This window comes from Oncorhynchus gorbuscha, linkage group LG08 (genome assembly GCF_021184085.1).
Source record: "Oncorhynchus gorbuscha isolate QuinsamMale2020 ecotype Even-year linkage group LG08, OgorEven_v1.0, whole genome shotgun sequence".
In the NCBI taxonomy this organism is placed as follows: domain Eukaryota; kingdom Metazoa; phylum Chordata; class Actinopteri; order Salmoniformes; family Salmonidae; genus Oncorhynchus; species Oncorhynchus gorbuscha.
Window position 1 is genome coordinate 55,925,662 of NC_060180.1, and position 16,512 is coordinate 55,942,173.

Consider the following 16,512-nt stretch of genomic DNA (forward strand, 5'->3'; position numbering starts at 1 on the left):
ACAAATATTAATTTCCACGTTTGCTGCTTCAGTGTCTTTAGATATTTTTGTCAGATGTTACTATGGAATACTGAAGTATAATTACAAGCATTTCATAAGTGTCAAAAGCTTTTATTGACATGGACAACATGAAGTTGATGCAAAGAGTCAATATTTGCAGTGTTGGCCCTTCTTATTCAAGACCTCTGCAATCCACCCTGGCATGCTGTCAATTAACTTCTGGGCCATATCCTGACTGATGGCAGACCATTCTTGCATAATCAATGCTTGGAGTTTGTCAGAATTTGTTGGTTTTTGTTTGTCCACCCGCCTCTTGAGGATTGACCACAAATTCTCATTGGGATTAAGGACTGGGGAGTTTCCTGGCCATGGACCCAAAATATCGATGTTTTGTTCCCAGCGCCACTTAGTTATCACCTTTGCCTTATGGCAAGGTGCTCCATCATGCTGGAAAAGGCATTGTTCATCACCAAACAGTTCCTGGATGGTAGGGAGAAGTTGCTCTCGGAGGATGTGTTGGTACCATTCTTTATTCATGGCTGTGTTCTTAGGCAAAATTGTGAGTGAGCCCACTCCCTTGGCTGAGAAGCAACCCCACACATGAATGGTCTCAGGATGCATTACTGTTGGCATGACACAGGACTGATGGTAGTGCTCACCTTGTCTTCTCCGGACAAGCTTTTGTCCGGATGCCCCAAACAATCGGAAAAGGGATTCATCAGAGAAAATTACTTTAACCCAGTCCTCAGCAGTCCAATCCCTGTACCTTTTGCAGAATATTTGTCTGTCCCTGGTGTTTTTCCTGGAGAGAAGTGGCTTCTTTGCTGCTCTTCTTGAAACCAGGCCATCCTCCAAAAGTATTCGCCTCCCTGTGCATGCAGATGCACTCACACCTGCCTGCTGCCAATCCTGAGCAAGCTCTGTACTGGTGGTGCCGCGATCCCGCAGCTGAATCAACTTTAGGAGACGGTCCTGGCGCTTGCTGGACTTTCTTGGGTGCCCTGAAGCCTTCTTCACAACAATTGAACCACTCTCCTTGAAGTTCTTGATGATCAGATAAATGGTTGATTTAGGTGCAATCTTACTGGCAGCAATATCCTTGCCTGTGAAGCCCTTTTTGCGCAAAGCAATGATGACCGCACTTGTTTCCTTGCAGGTAACCATGGTTGACAGATGAAGAACAATGATTCCAAGCACCATGCTCCTTTTGAAGCTTCCAGTCTGTTATTTGAACTCAATCAGCATGACAGAGTGATCTCCAGCCTTGTCCTTGTCAACACTCACACCTGTGTTAACGAGAGAATCACTGACATGATGTCAGCTTGTCCTTTTGGGCAGGGCTGAAATGAAGTGGAAATGTTTTTTTGGGGATTCAGTTCATTTGCATGGCAAAGAGGGACTTTGCAATTAATTGCAAATCATCTGATCACTCTTTATAACATTCTGGAGTATATGCAAATTGCCATCATACAAACTCCGGCAGCAGGCTTTGTGAAAATTAATATTTGTTTAATTCTCAAAACTGTTGGCCACGACTGTCAGCCACTCTTTGCTGTCCCCAGTCTACCTGGTCATGCTGCTCCTCCAGTTTCAACTGTTCTGCCTGCGGCTATGTAACCCTGACCTGTTCACCGGACGTGCTACCTGTCCCAGACCTGTTGTTTTCAACTCTCTAGAGACGCAGGAGCGGTAGAGATACTCTTAAAGATCGGCTATGAAAAGCCAACTGTCATTTACTCCTGAGGTGCTGACTTGTTGCACCCTCGACAACTACTATGATTATTATTTGACCATGCTGGTCATTTCTGAACATTTGAAAATCTTGGCCATGTTCTGTTATAATCTCCACCCGGCACAGGCCACCCCTCATAGCCTGGTTCCTCTCAGTTTCTTCCTAGGTTTTGGCCTTTCTAGGGAGTTGTTCCTAGTCACCGTGCTTCAACACCTGCGTTGTTTGCTGTTTGGGGTTTTAGGCTGGGTTTCTGTACAACACTTTGAGATATCAGCTGATATAAGAAGGGCTATATAAATACATTTGATTTGATTTGACTGTACCAGAACATTCCCATGATGTTCTCCCACCAAGGTTCTTATGATAGTACAGTACTATACAGTTCTGCTGGCTTTGACTCAAGGGACAACATTACATTCATCAACAATGACAGTAGGATGCACCAGATCTCTGCTCTGTGCAAGGGGGTATCACATCACCCCTGTGCTTCCTTTCATATGCTACACATTACTGATTACGACATGTTGATTATACATTACTTGAGATTGTAAGCATTCCTACCATATTTCTATTGAGATTGCTATCTTCACAGTGTGTAGCTAGCCTATTTCAATACATAGCCTACACAGAAGGCCTCTGTGGCCATGCTCCAGAGTTGCTAAGCTCTAAAGTCTCTCCACCATCAAATATAGGTTTGCCTTGCCTTGCCTTGCCTCTCTCTCTGCTTCCTCAGATCGAGCTGCTCATTTGGCTCCAGAGCCAAAAAATAAATGAAGTGCTTGGGTGGAGGGAAGGTTTTATGGGGACAGCCTGCGATTCAGGGTAGGTTTTGGGCAGTTTTGATTCTCTGTTAAACACTACAGCAACAAACTAAAATCTACTACAACACCGATAGGGGATATTATGGGCTGTATGTCTATAATGAGCTAAAAATAATTTATTTACAAACCAAACAATAACTACCATAGTACATATTTTTTAAGTGCCATACCGTCATTAATCATTTGGTTTGAAAAATTTGGGCTTTGCAATACAACGCAATTAATGATTACTCCTATCTGTATTGATCCACACAATCCTTATTTTAAAGTGAACCTCTCGCTCTCAGACTGTAGTTGAATCAATGTATGCAAGGACACATCTTTTGAGATTTTGAATGAAACACAATTTACAGCTCTGAATAGGCTGGGTTTTAGACAAAACACCAAGTCAATGTATAGAGCAAAGCAGTCCTCTCCAACTGCCACCTTTGTTGCTCAGGTCTGGCTGTTCCCATGACAACAAAACTCAACATTGAATTAACCTGAAAGAATAGAACACTCCTTCACAAACAAACTGCCAGGAACAATCAACATTTCAATTGTAGGCATCCTAGGAACAAAGCACTGGCTTATTCTTTACACGGAAGTCAAATGTAATTCATTTCAACTTTAAACGTGCACGGTCATTAGTTCAAGTATGCTAAGGGTCTATCAAACACAGATCCAAATTCTTACACAACTGGATATTTGTCCTTCCAGTTGTGTAAGAAACAAGTGGCATTAAGTGAATGGCAGTCCTAAGGAAGTAGTCACTCCTCACCTGCTTTCACAGACTGGTCACATAAACTAGACGTAACATAGTACACGTAAATACAGGACCCTCAAATTAGTATGACATATTACGTTTGTTATGGTTCCATAAGATAGAAAGTTACTTAAGACAAAAACAAAAGGAGGGTGGTTGGTTGGTTGGGGTGGGGGTGGATGGGTGGTCATATAATCCAAACGTCTAGCAACCCAAAGGTTGTGCGTTCGAATCTCATCACAGACAACTTTAGCTAATTAGCAACTACAACCTACTTTTTAGCTAATTTGCAACTACTTGTATGTTAGCTAAGCCTAACCCTTTAGGTAACCCTTCCCCTAACCTTAACCCTTAAACCTAACCCCTAGAGGTAACTATAGCTAGCTAGCTAACGTTAGCCACCTAGTTAAAGTTGGCACAACAAATTAGACTTTGTAACAGAGTTGAAGTCGGAAGTTTATATACACTTAGGTTGGAGTCATTAAATCTTGTTTTTCAACCACTCCACAAATTTCTTGACAACAAACTATAGTTTTGGCAAGTCGGTTAGGACATCTACTTTGTGCATGACACAAGTCATTTTTCCAACAATTGTTTACAGACAGATTATTTCACTTATAATTCACTATATCACAATTCCAGTGGGCCAGAGGTTTACATACACTAAGTTGACTGTGCCTTTAAATAGCTTGGAAAATTCCAGAAAATGATGTTATGGCTTTAGAAGTTTCTGATCATCATTTAGAAGTTTTCTGACATCATTTGAGTCAATTGGAGGTGTACCTGTGTATTTATTTCAAGGCCTACCTTCAAACTCAGTGCCTCTGCTTGACATCATGGGAAACTCAAAAGAAATCATCACAAAAAAGATGGCATCATGAGGATGGAACATTATGTGGATATATTGAAGCAACATCTCAAGACATCAGTTAAGTTAATGCTTGGCCGTAAAATGGGTCTTCCAAATGGACAATGACTCCAAGCATACTTCCAAAGTTGTGGCAAGATGGAGTGGAGTGGCCATCACAAAGCCCTGACCTCAATCATATAGAAAATGTGTGGGCAGAACTGAAAAGGTGTGTGCGAACAAGGAGGCCTTACAAACCTGACTCGCTTACACCAGCTCTGTCAGGAGGAATGGGCCAAAATTCACCCAACTTATTGTGGGAAGCTTGTTGAAGGCTAACTGAAATGTTTGACCCAAGTTAAACCATTTAAAGGCAATGTTACCAAATACTAATTGAGTGTATGTGAACTTCTGACCCACTGGGAATGTGATGAAAGAAATAAAAGCTGAAATAAATCCTTCTCTCTGCTATTATTCTGACATTTCACATTCTTAAAATAAAGTGGTGACCCTAACTGACCTAAGACAGGGAATTTGTACTTGGATTAAATGTCAGGAATTGTGGAAAACTGAGTTTAAATGTATTTTGTGAAGGTGTATGTAAACTTCCGACTTCAGCTGTATCATATGTTTTACAAATTAGTAGCATATTGTACAAATTGTAATTTGTTACATACCAAACAGGGATTCTCAGATTTACATACAGAATAATACAAATCGCTCTGTGACCATGTTGGCTTTGGCCACCCTGGAGGGTGGGCTCTCAGGCTATGGACCACATGCATTGCTATACACAAAGGCCACTAAAACAGGGTGCACAAACCAAAATCAGATGGTGCTCAACATATTATTCCTGATTATTTTGTGATTTGTTTATGATCAGGAGGGATACAATTGGAGCAAAGTAGCCCAACTGTGTAAAACACATTTCCACCACTGTTATTGTGGGTTCCATTCATTTATCCTGAGCCCGGAAAAGTTCATCATGACCCTGTCATTGACTGACTGAAGTGAGGTCAGTGAAACCACTTGTACAAAATAAGAGTTCAGCGAAGTGAATGCATCCATGATCAGTTTTGCCCTACAAACACTATCGCATCAATGCACATAATGACACAGAAGCATTTCCAAATGGGTACATTTGACATGGAAAACTAAGCTGAGGATACATAGCATTGATGTGAAAACCAGTTTCTGATCAAGATATAGCGATCTCTACTTACACTATGTGGGCTATATAGCTTGTAGCCTAAAACTTCAGCAAACAATGTAGGCTGCATCTTGATCTCACTTGAGTTTAACTGTAGCCTATAGAGCTAGATGAAAACAGCCGTATAGAAATAGCTCTGTATTTCGTGAGTTATTATGTAGATAGTAAATAATACTTTGAGCAACTTGTCAACATCTTATAAATAACTAGATAACTGTTGGAAGAATGAGAGCTTCACTGCATGCTGCCCGGGTGGATCGTTCCATCTCTGATCAAAGGACCTTTCGGCTTGTTGAAATAATGTCGAACGTTTTGATCACTTGACAAAAGGGATGTTGCAAATGCATGTAGAATGGCGGGTCTAGCAGCAGCATGCTTCAGCAAAATGTGCATGACAACAAAGCAAATTGTACAATAAAACATCAATAACCACCAGTAAACATATACATGTTGATAAATGCAGATGTATAGGATAATAAAGAAGAATCCAAATGGCAGGCTAAATGTAAAAAATACATGAAAAACTAAAGAACAAAATGCGATGATGAACAAATGAAATATAATGTATTCTTACCTTAAGGTAGCAAGCAATCCTCCTCTCCTATGAATGCATGGTCTTTGTTGTTGCAGCAACCTTTTTACATGAAATCTGTAAATGTCATTTTTTTAAATGAAATAACAAAAAGTCCTCACGAAAACCTGCTCTCTTTCGTTAAAAGGCACGTAATATCCACTTAGTAAAGCCTGGAGTGCGTTTCATTTATTTCTGATTATATAAATCGGTCATTTCATTTTTCGTGCAGACACATTGATCAAAACGTTTTGCCATATAACAGACATGGGAGATATGAATGCCTCATTGTTTGATTATTTACGGAGGGCAAATATAGGGTAGTAAATATTCTACCTTCCTAATTCCGACAGTCCGTTACGTTTTAATGTGGCTATGAAGACAAAAAAAAGGAGTCTATAGCAGTTTTCTCTCGCCGAAGATTATCTATTATATTGACAAGATGGTCGACTGGCCGCTCTAACAATGGAAATATATGTCCACAAAGGCGAAAGGCAGGCGGGAGGAGGCGAGATCAGATGGGAACATTCTAGCCAATGAGAGGGCAGATATGCGTGTGAACAACAGTCACAACTCCGATATGAAAAATGTTTTATCCAAATGTCACGCGCATTACACTTTAATCGGTACACTTGTAACAACCCAAGCATGATCAAACTTCAATTCAACCAAATAAGCCTTACCTATCAAAATATCAATTCACTTTTATTTTCAACAAATTCGACACTCATTGTCCATACAAAAACTCCCCAACTTGGTCTGCTTAACTCTCATTTTCGCGCGGACAGATTTTGGGCGCAGTCGAGCCTCTCTTTTTCCGTCTTCCTCTCTGGTCTCGCGCTCTTCAGTACGGGATCTCTGATAGTCTAAACACCCGTGTATTCTGCCACTAGAGGGAGCTTTAACTAGGTCCTATTATTGCACTGCACATCTCTAGTAGTCTGCAGTTAAAAGCTAGCACTTCAGTAAATGTAAATAATTACCTCATTTGTGAGGTACAACTTTATATTTCTAAAGTCAAGAAAAGTAATTGAATTAATATGCCAAATGTAGCATCCCCCACTTTTTCAAATGTTGTAACTGAGCATTAAGGGAGAGGCAAACGCTGTGATAGGTCCCCGGTAAATATAAAAATACGTATCTAGCGCCATCTAGTGGGTAACAAATATTTACAAAGAGTGGGAACTGGACATAAGACAGAACCACACACAAAAAAAATTAACTACTCACTGTACAGCCAGAAATGGATTGGTCACCCCCCGAGGCCGGTTCCACTCTAGCTGTCTTCCCTTAGGGAGTTTTTCCCTGGCCACTAGGCCCCATATCTGTAAAGCTATTTGTGACAACAGCTGACGTAGAAAGGGCTTTATAAAAAACATTTGATTCATTTGATTGAACAATCAGGTTGGAATATTTTATTCTTTCAAGGACAATTATGAAGTAAAGAGGACCCACTTTTACATGTCAAAACAATGGATTCACCACATCAACATATTAAACACTCACTGAAGTATGATCTAGAAATCTTCCTTTACATTAGGAATGACACCACTACAATAGGCGACCAACCAAGGACCTAGAGGGCCTCAATGTAAGCCATGTGCATTCATGGCCATCTCTCAAGCAGCATACTTTTAAATCAACAAGTTGGACTTTCAATCCAAATGTCATCCATTCAAGTGAAACCCTTCAGCACCGAGGCTCTCCAAGACCAGGATGGCCAACCCAGTATTACACCAAAGGTCCATTTAGAAATGCTCAAAAGTAATGAACAAAGCTGGATCAATGTATGAAACCCACGCCAAATACTATTTCAAATGATCTTGTTGGGCCTTTTGCCATAGGGATCAGCCAAACGATCTTTCATCTCCATGGATAAATACCATTAACTTTTACATACATTTAAAAAATAAAAATACTATACATGTACAGTTGGTGAGGACAGGATGGAACACTCAGTTGGAGACCCCCATAAGAATACAGTCAAATGCATCCCAAACGGAACCCTGATTATTATATGGCACTACTTTTAATCAGGGCCCAAAGGGCTCGGGTCAAATGCAGTACACTACGTAAGAAATAGGATGCCATTTGGGACAAACACATGGTCACAGCAAGTTGGATGTTATGAACATTAAAATGGAAGTCAGACTCTAGGGTTCATTTTAATTTAAGGGCTCAAGCTAATTGTCTTATCAGTAACACCGTAAATAATTTTTTAAAAAAACTAACGACAAACAAAATCACAACTAAGTAAAAGGCCAACTGGTCTGAGAAAGTTCTTATCGCTGTTCTGTTCGAGTACCATCTCTCCAAAAGAGTGTGCATATCAGCCCATTCACAGCAGTGGAAAGACAAGGAGCTCAGATCATTTAAACTCAAAATTACAACAACAAAAAACTGAAGAAAAGCAGAAAATGTACATGCAGCGTTTCCCCTAAGATTTTTCAGCAGTGGTGGCAGAAGTAATGGGTGGGGGTCTTCAGCAGCGGTGGCAGAGGTAGTGGGAGCAGGGTGTCGTCTTGGGGTATATATATCTACATTATAAAATCTCTACAGTGCGCCGCTGCTAAACGGATAAAGGGGAAACACTGACGCGGATAACTGGTCTTGAGGAAAACATCTACATTTAACTCTCCACAGATGGATAGTTTACAGGGGATTACAGACCTGAGAAGGAGAAAACAGACATTATCTATGGTCACTTGAAATCAGATAATACTTATATTCATCAGCAACAGTTCTCACCGTGGATAAAGACCACTTGCATCAGAATGGTAAACACCCTCATGCTTCACAAAGAAACAGACATGTGCCCTTTATATATACTGTACACACAACAATTTACAATTCAAATGTTTAACCAATCAGGACTGAAGAATGCCTACCAAAATGTTATGCATACATCAAAACAAGAGTGAATAATGACAGCTGACCAACTACAGTGTAATATCTCCTTAGAGCACCCTTGTACCCACACATATTGATTCATTCGGTGTTACTGCAGAAAAGGTTACTTACACCAGTCATGGAAAAATATACCGTAACTGAAACTAATGGAATAACACAGATTACATCAGTCATAAATATAATAATTTGCTTTGTTATACATTACGACTTTTGCAAACAAACAGTTCAAATACTTCAAACACATTTTTACAGGCATTCAATACAAATTACGACATTGTTGAAATGTTTCACTTCCATGTAATGAACAGAACAGCAAGCATGTTCACCACCAGAGAAATCATATGTGTGTCAAACCAAACCTGGGAACCTTAGATGTTAAATAGTGGCATTCCACGCTTGATCACGGGTAACAAATCCTATACAGATGTTAATGAAATCAAATATATTTTGAAAGAATGTCCCTACTACGAAATACATTCCCTAAATGTCTAGTGGCCCTTTCAATTGTGATAGATTGAGACAACAGTAAACGTACGTGGGGAAAGCCAGGTTTTCTAGGTTCTAATTATATGTACCACTATACTATGAAGACCAATTGTATTCAAAGGGGACAGGATTTTGTCTTAAACACCTGCAGTTTAATCTAACCATTTGGCTGCATTCCTTTAAGACAAAATGGTGCAAATATGTCACTCTTCAGCAAATGATGGTTCAAAACAATCAGACAGAAAATACATTTAAATCATTTACTATGTATTTACACAATACATCTGCTTGTCCAGCTTTGTCTTCCATTGATCTTGTCATATTGAAGATAAATCTTCTAGTCACCCATTTTTACTTTCGACGTCTACAAGAAAAAGACATTTGATCAAGTATGTAATAATAAAATAAAAAGGCAAACATATACTTGGTTGAGGCAATCAGATACGGAATATGATAGAATATGATGCTATTCAATCAGGGGGGGGGGGGGACCATGTCAAAAGAATGTCAGTTACCTGCAAGATGGCCACAATCACTCCAAATAGCCCAATTGCACTGCCAAAGATTTCCACAATAAGGATTTTAACAAAGAGGCTGCCATTCTGAGCATCTGCCAGGGCGGCCCCACTACCAACGATGCCAACACAGATGCCACAGAAGAGGTTGGAGAATCCCACAGTAAGACCAGCGCCAAACATGGAGTAGCCTGTTAGCAGAGAACACAATCACAAGAGCACAGCATTTCCTTCAGCTGTATTTTTTCAGTGCACTGTTTAACTAAGCCAATGGCAAGATGTGCCTACTTTACTTGTGCCTGCCTTTATCCTATTGGACTTTAAGGACTGGTGCCAAACAAAACCTCGCCTGAGCACCAGTGTGTTTGTGCTATCATGCTAACTCGTCATGCCAAACAATGCTGTGATTTTCAATCTTAACAATGGAGTTGGCAAGAGGAGAAAGATCTGGGACGAGGCTAAGCAACACCCACCGACCAACCATTCATTTCTTACCCGCTTGGTAGTTCCTTGCCCCAATGGTCTCTGGTGTGGTGCCACTAAAGCTCTATAAAAAGAGATGTAAAGAAATAATTACATTTGTGCCGTCTACTACATTATCACACACCAGGGAGATTCAGAGCTCTGCTCCAAGATGTCCTATGTAAAAGGCTACAATTAGGAGCCACAAGTTCAGTCCCAAATAGCACCTTATTCGATATATACAGTCGTGCACTGTCTGACCAGGCTCTCGTCAAAAGTACTACACTCGGGAATAGAGTGCCATTTGGAATGCAATCACCATAATCACTAGTGAAAATGTAAAAAGGGCACAAATGATGATCAAAGTATGCCATCCCGCTCTTGCTTACCTCAGCCATGTTACTAATAACGATCGCCATGATGATCCCATAGATGGCTACAGCCTCACAGAAGATAATGCTTTGGATGGGAGGAGACAACCACAGCATAATTACATTTGTAGTAGATTGATCGGAAAGATGCAAACTTAACACAGTACGCACATACAGATATACAAGTTTTATGCCTACACAGAAAGCACACAAGGCCTGTTTCTTAGATCCAGACATCGACTAAAAAGCATTTTCCATTGACAGTGCTTTTTAGTTCAAGACCAGGTTTAATCTGAGTCTGTGAAACCGGTCCACAACACAGATTCTACATTTTAGTCATTCAGCAGACGCTCCTATCCAGAGCGACTTACAGTTAATGCATTCATCTTAAAAGTCCAATGGAGCTGTTTTTATCCCAATATCAAATCATTTCTGGGTAACAATTAAGTACCTTATTGTGTAGGTTTGAGTGGTAGAACATATAGCAGGGTATTTGGAAATAGTCCCAGTATAGTTTTTCTATACCTTCAAACCTATTTATTTGAAGTCTTAATACATATGAATATTTGTAGCTACTTTTTAAGTAAATACCTGCAGTCAACTTGTTCAATATGTTAAGAGACAGAAGATTGTGTTCTTCATTTCGACTGTTACATGAAGTTTACCAGTAGTCCCGAGTCTCGTTTCTTTGTTTACAAGCACACAATGTCAAAGAGACCCCTGTGAGTCACTCACTGTCGTGCAGCACATGCCAGGTGATCTAGTTACAGTATAGAAATCACAACTAAATGTTTACCAGCTAGACATCTTAAAATTATCAAGTTAACTGTCTAAAATGTGTTAAATGCTCTGCAGTTGTGCATTTGGTTTGCTATTTAGTAGCTAGTTAAGCACTTAGCTACATGGCCATCTTCTTCCAAAACCAAGCGTCACTTGGTAAAAGCAGAGAATCCTGGATCAGGAGCCTCACGGCCTAATATTTGTTTTGTGCATGCAGCAAGCCGAGTAGCATTTTTTAGTTGTTTAACTTTATGGGCTGGGATGTCTGTCCTGCAAATACTTAGGTCAGAAACTATACATTTTCACAATGTGTTCATAAGCATTCTCTATGGGATTTTACTTGTAAGCATTGCTAACCTCATTTCAAAAGCTCTGTAGGGTTTAAAAATGGCACCCCTGTGTTCAGTGCCAGTACTACCGAATATATCTTCAAGATGCACTATGCACACATCTCTCTGCCATTTCCTGGTTGCCTAAATTCAAATAGTTCACGTAATTTCAGTTTGTGACAAAACAAGCAGTCATTTTTGTAGAGAATCATTGTACCATCTAAACCACTGAAATATATTTTCCAGAACCAAAAGTGTATATTCAGCTGTTTAAAGCTAGTGTACAAAACCGAAATAGATGCAAAAACAAAACTTCAGAACGGGAAGCACAGAAATAGCACATATAGAACAGGTCTCCCTTCTTAGACTTGCTTAAAAAAATATAACTCACATTTCAATGCGAATTTGGTTAGGTCACCCAAAAAGTTACATATTGTAGCTTTAAAATGGTCAAAAGAAAAAAAATGCTTCTTAGCAAGTGCAAGTTCTCAAGCAAGAATTTTGATAGGACTGTCTTTAAGTGGTCTGAGTGGGGAGAGGGAAATAGAAAATTAGCTGTTATTGGGGGAAGGGGGGGGGGGGACTGGTTCCATTCCCTTTTTAATAGCTTACCTGACCAGATTCTTTGTTTTAATCCGTGGTGCTTTTACACCACCTCCTATGATGCTGGAACCTGTGATGTAAATGCCCCTGTAAAACAAGGACACAATTTAGTATACAGTGGGGCTAAAAAAGTATTTAGTCAGCCACCAATTGTGTAAGTTCTCCCACTTAAAAAGAGGAGGCCTGTCATTTTCATCATAGGTACACTTCAACTATGACAGACAAAATGAGAAGGAAAAAAAATCCAGAAAATCACATTGTAGGATTTTTTTGGAATTTGCAAATTATGGTGGAAAAAAAGTATTTGGTCAATAACAAAAGTTTCTCAATACTTTGTTATATACTCTTTGTTGGCAATGACAGAGGTCAAACATTTTCTGTAAGTCTTCACAAGATTTTCACATACTGTTGCTGGTATTTTGGCCCATTCCTCCATGCAGATCTCCTCTAGAGCAGTCATGTTTTGGGGCTGTTGCTGGGCAAAACGGACTTTCAACTCCCTCCAAAGATTTTCTATGAGGTTGAGATCTGGAGACTGGCTAGGCCACTCCAGGACCTTAAAATGCTTCTTACGAAGCCACTCCTTCGTTGCCCGAGCGGTGTGTTTGGGATAATTGTCATATTGAAAGACCCAGCCACGTTTCATCTTCAATGCCCTTGCTGATAGGAGGTTTTCACTCAATCTCACGATACATGGCCCCATTCATTCTTTCCTTTACACAGATCAGTCATCCTGGTCCCTTCGCAGAAGAGCAGACCCAAAGCATGATGTTTCCACCCCCATGCTTCACAGTAGGTATGGTGTTATATATATGCCATTTAGCAGACGCTTTTATCCAAAGCGACTTACAGTCATGTGTGCATACATTCTACGTATGGTCTTTGGATGCAACTCAGCATTCTTTGTCCTCCAAACACGACGAGTTGAGTTTTTACCAAAAAGTTATATTTTGGTTTGATCTGACCACATGACATTCTCCCAATCTTGTTCTGGAGCATCCAAATGCTCTCTAGCAAACTTCAGATGGGCCTGGACATGTACTGGCTTAAGCAGGGGGACACGTCTGGCACTGCAGGATTTGAGTCCCTGGCGGCGTAGTGTGTTACTGATGGTAGGCTTTGTTACTTTGGTCCCAGCTCTCTGCAGGTCATTCACTAGGTCCCCGCGTGTGGTTCTGGGATTTTTGCTCACCGTTCTCGTGATCATTTTGACCCCACGGGGTGAGGTCTTGCGTGGAGCCCCTGATCGAGGGAGATTATCAGTGGTCTTGTATGTCTTCCATTTCCTAATAATTGCTCCCACAGTTGATTTCTTCAAACCAAGCTGCTTACCCATTATAGATTCAGTCTTCCCAGCCTGGTGCAGGTCTACAATTTTGTTTCTGGTGTCCTTTGACAGCTCTTTGGTCTTGGCCATAGTAGAGTTTGGAGTGTGACTGTTTGAGGTTGTGGACAGGTGTCATTTATACTGATAACAAGTTCAAACAGGTGCCATTAATACAGGTAACGAGTGGAGGACAGAGGAGCCTCTTAAAGAATAAGTTACAGGTCTGAGAGAGCCAGAAATCTTGCTTGTTTGTAGATGACCAAATACTTATTTTCCACCATAATTTGCAAATAAGAATAAAAAAATCCTACGATGTGATTTTCTGGATTTTTTTTCTCATTTTGTCTGTCATAGTTGAAGTGTACCTATGATGAAACTTGCACAATTGGTGGCTGACTAAATACTTTTTTGCCCCACTGTAAACATTAAAAGGACATGCCATACAACAGGAGAAATATAGCCTACATGGAATGGGGAATAGGATGGGGACAAGACACTAGTTGCTATTTCAATTTTCAAGTCTAAACTTCTCTATTCCAAATTCAAAACGGGACTGTTCTGAAGAAACACTCAGGGGGAGTTGAAGAGTACTCACCAAGCAGCTCCAACAACAGAGAGCGAGATGGCCAAGCCAATTCCAAGGTTCGCCCACATGAAGGGCGAGGTTTCTGTCAAAAACCTGTGGGAGAGCGCGCACAATTTCACCATGAAAATCAGATGTTCCATGATCTAGCCTAGGCTAAGATTTCTGGGTGGGGGAAAAAACACCAGACTGTTTTCTGAAATGTTACCACCAGTAATCAGCACCAGGCTCAGAATATAAAATTGATTTCTATTCGTACGTCTATAATATGATGTTCTAAGACAAGGATTGTGTGTCATACTAACCATGCCACATCAAAGCGGAATCCAAGGTCGAAGATAGTGTAGCAAATACCTGAAAAAAGCACCAATCCAGGTTATGCATTGCAAAGTATGCAAACATTTTCATTGGTTTATGCATGTGTGTGTGTTGCAGTACAGTTCAGTAACAGTACACGCAAAGGCACAGAGCTGCAGAACAAAAATGTGTCAGAAATGATTAAGTGTCAGAAGTGTGATAGCTCACCCCCACATGACAAGTGTTTCAGTTCCCATTTTCCTTACTCTAGCAGCCAAGCAAGTGAGCTAGATAACTATGGCAACTATAAATGATGTAACTAACAGAATGTTCTATACTTAACAGTATGCTTTTAAAAAGTTTTAATGCAGGGTTGCCTTATGCAGTCGAACATTAGCTAACTATCTGGCTCTCTAGTCTGATTAATCATGCTGTACTACACAATTAATTGTGTACATATGGCCTGAGGTTAATGCCTACCAAATCGTGTAAATGCTTACAAGGCAGAATGTCGAATAAAATGACTGTACATTTAAAACTTACTCTACCGGTTACGTCCATGTGGCTATTTTGTTTCAAATTTCGAGTAGTTTAAGGACACCCGGTAGAGTAAGTTTAAATGTAATTGTATTAAAAATTCTTGCCTGTAACGAACATTAACCAGACTTCGCATGCATTAGCGTCAGGCTGTCTATACACCAATGAATTGTGTATTACAATCTGATTAATCAGACTACTGACTCTGCAGTGATATGCTAGCTAACGTTACTTCCATACACGTTTAGTCGAATTCTTACATACGAATAGCTAGATAATCTACCTTTTGGTCGACTGTGCCAAAGGTGCACAACATATAATTCAAGGAAGTTAGTTAGCTCTATTTGTCAGGCAGGCTAGCTATTACCAAGCTAGCACATCATTGCAGACCCAGATGAGTTTACGCCGTTGCCGCTAGCTATCGCAACAGGCTTACGTTAGCTGGCAATCAGCACGGCCTGTGAAGCACGACACAGACATATACAATCGAATGAATGAAAGGAATATATTTACAAAATGCATTATATATTTACTATCATTATTAAGCCCATTACCATAGCTAGCAAATGTAGCTAAAACGTTCTTACCGACGATGAGAATGGTACTCCAGAAGGCCAAAGTGACCCCGGTGTAGAGAATGGCGTGTCCGTTCATGATCACCCAAACCGCGATATTTTCCGGACTATCTCACTATGCTACCTTCAGTTTTGTCTTTACAATTGACGTCGAACGGTCTGAATAACCCCAAAATGGTTCAACTGAGGAAGGGAAATCTATCCATCAAAAGGGAAGGGATGCAGTCAGCTGATCGAGCTTGACTTGAGCATGTGACGGTGACAACAAACGTAATTCCACTTCCTTCTTCTTCTTCGTGCCAGTTTCCGCGGGAGCTCACAGGCACAGACGTAGGACCAGTTGTACATCTAAACTTTGTATTACTTTTTCATTCACAGGTCATAACGCAAAACCGACCTTAGACCAGCACTTGGGCAATCTGCACACTATAGGCTACGGTTATTTATTTTAATTTTATTTTAGGCTACGGTTATTTTATTGATGCGATTTTTTTCGCGCTTCTAAGAAAATGTAGTTCCGCAAGTAAAATAAACTATACAGAGGCATATAGAAACATAAAATAGCATGTTGATCTCATGATGTAAGCTAAATTCCAAAATACAAACTTGAGTTCCTGGTTTGTCTTTCAACTTTCACAAATATATAATTATTTCCCAGCAAAGATGTTTGTATATACTATGGCTTCACCTCTTTCTCTCTGTTTCCAGTGAGCAAAGACTGTATAGAAGTAGTAAGGTGCAAATTACAGTTGTTTGTAATTCAGCTCCTTGCAGTGTTAAACCATGACCACATGATGGCGCTACATCACTG

General features: G+C 40.2%; 2 protein-coding genes across 3 annotated transcripts in view; both read right to left on the reverse strand.

The window, feature by feature from the left end:
* The window catches only part of b4galt2 (UDP-Gal:betaGlcNAc beta 1,4- galactosyltransferase, polypeptide 2), a 151,563-nt gene extending 144,895 nt beyond the window's left edge, over positions 1-6,668 (reverse strand). For both annotated transcript variants that reach the window (XM_046359934.1, XM_046359935.1), the window contains exon 1: positions 5,930-6,668. The gene's annotated coding sequence lies outside the window, so the exon portion shown is untranslated. The remainder of the gene's footprint in view (positions 1-5,929) is intronic.
* A 658-nt stretch (positions 6,669-7,326) lies between these two features.
* Positions 7,327-15,990, reverse strand: atp6v0b (ATPase H+ transporting V0 subunit b). Its single transcript, XM_046359941.1, has 8 exons — positions 15,714-15,990; positions 14,598-14,646; positions 14,305-14,388; positions 12,392-12,469; positions 10,689-10,758; positions 10,333-10,384; positions 9,838-10,028; positions 7,327-9,686 (listed from the first exon to the last, which is right to left on the reverse strand). Exons 1-8 carry the CDS (start codon positions 15,778-15,780, stop codon positions 9,660-9,662), a joined length of 618 nt encoding a protein of 205 aa, XP_046215897.1. The 5' UTR covers positions 15,781-15,990; the 3' UTR covers positions 7,327-9,659.
* Positions 15,991-16,512: the final 522 nt, after the last annotated feature.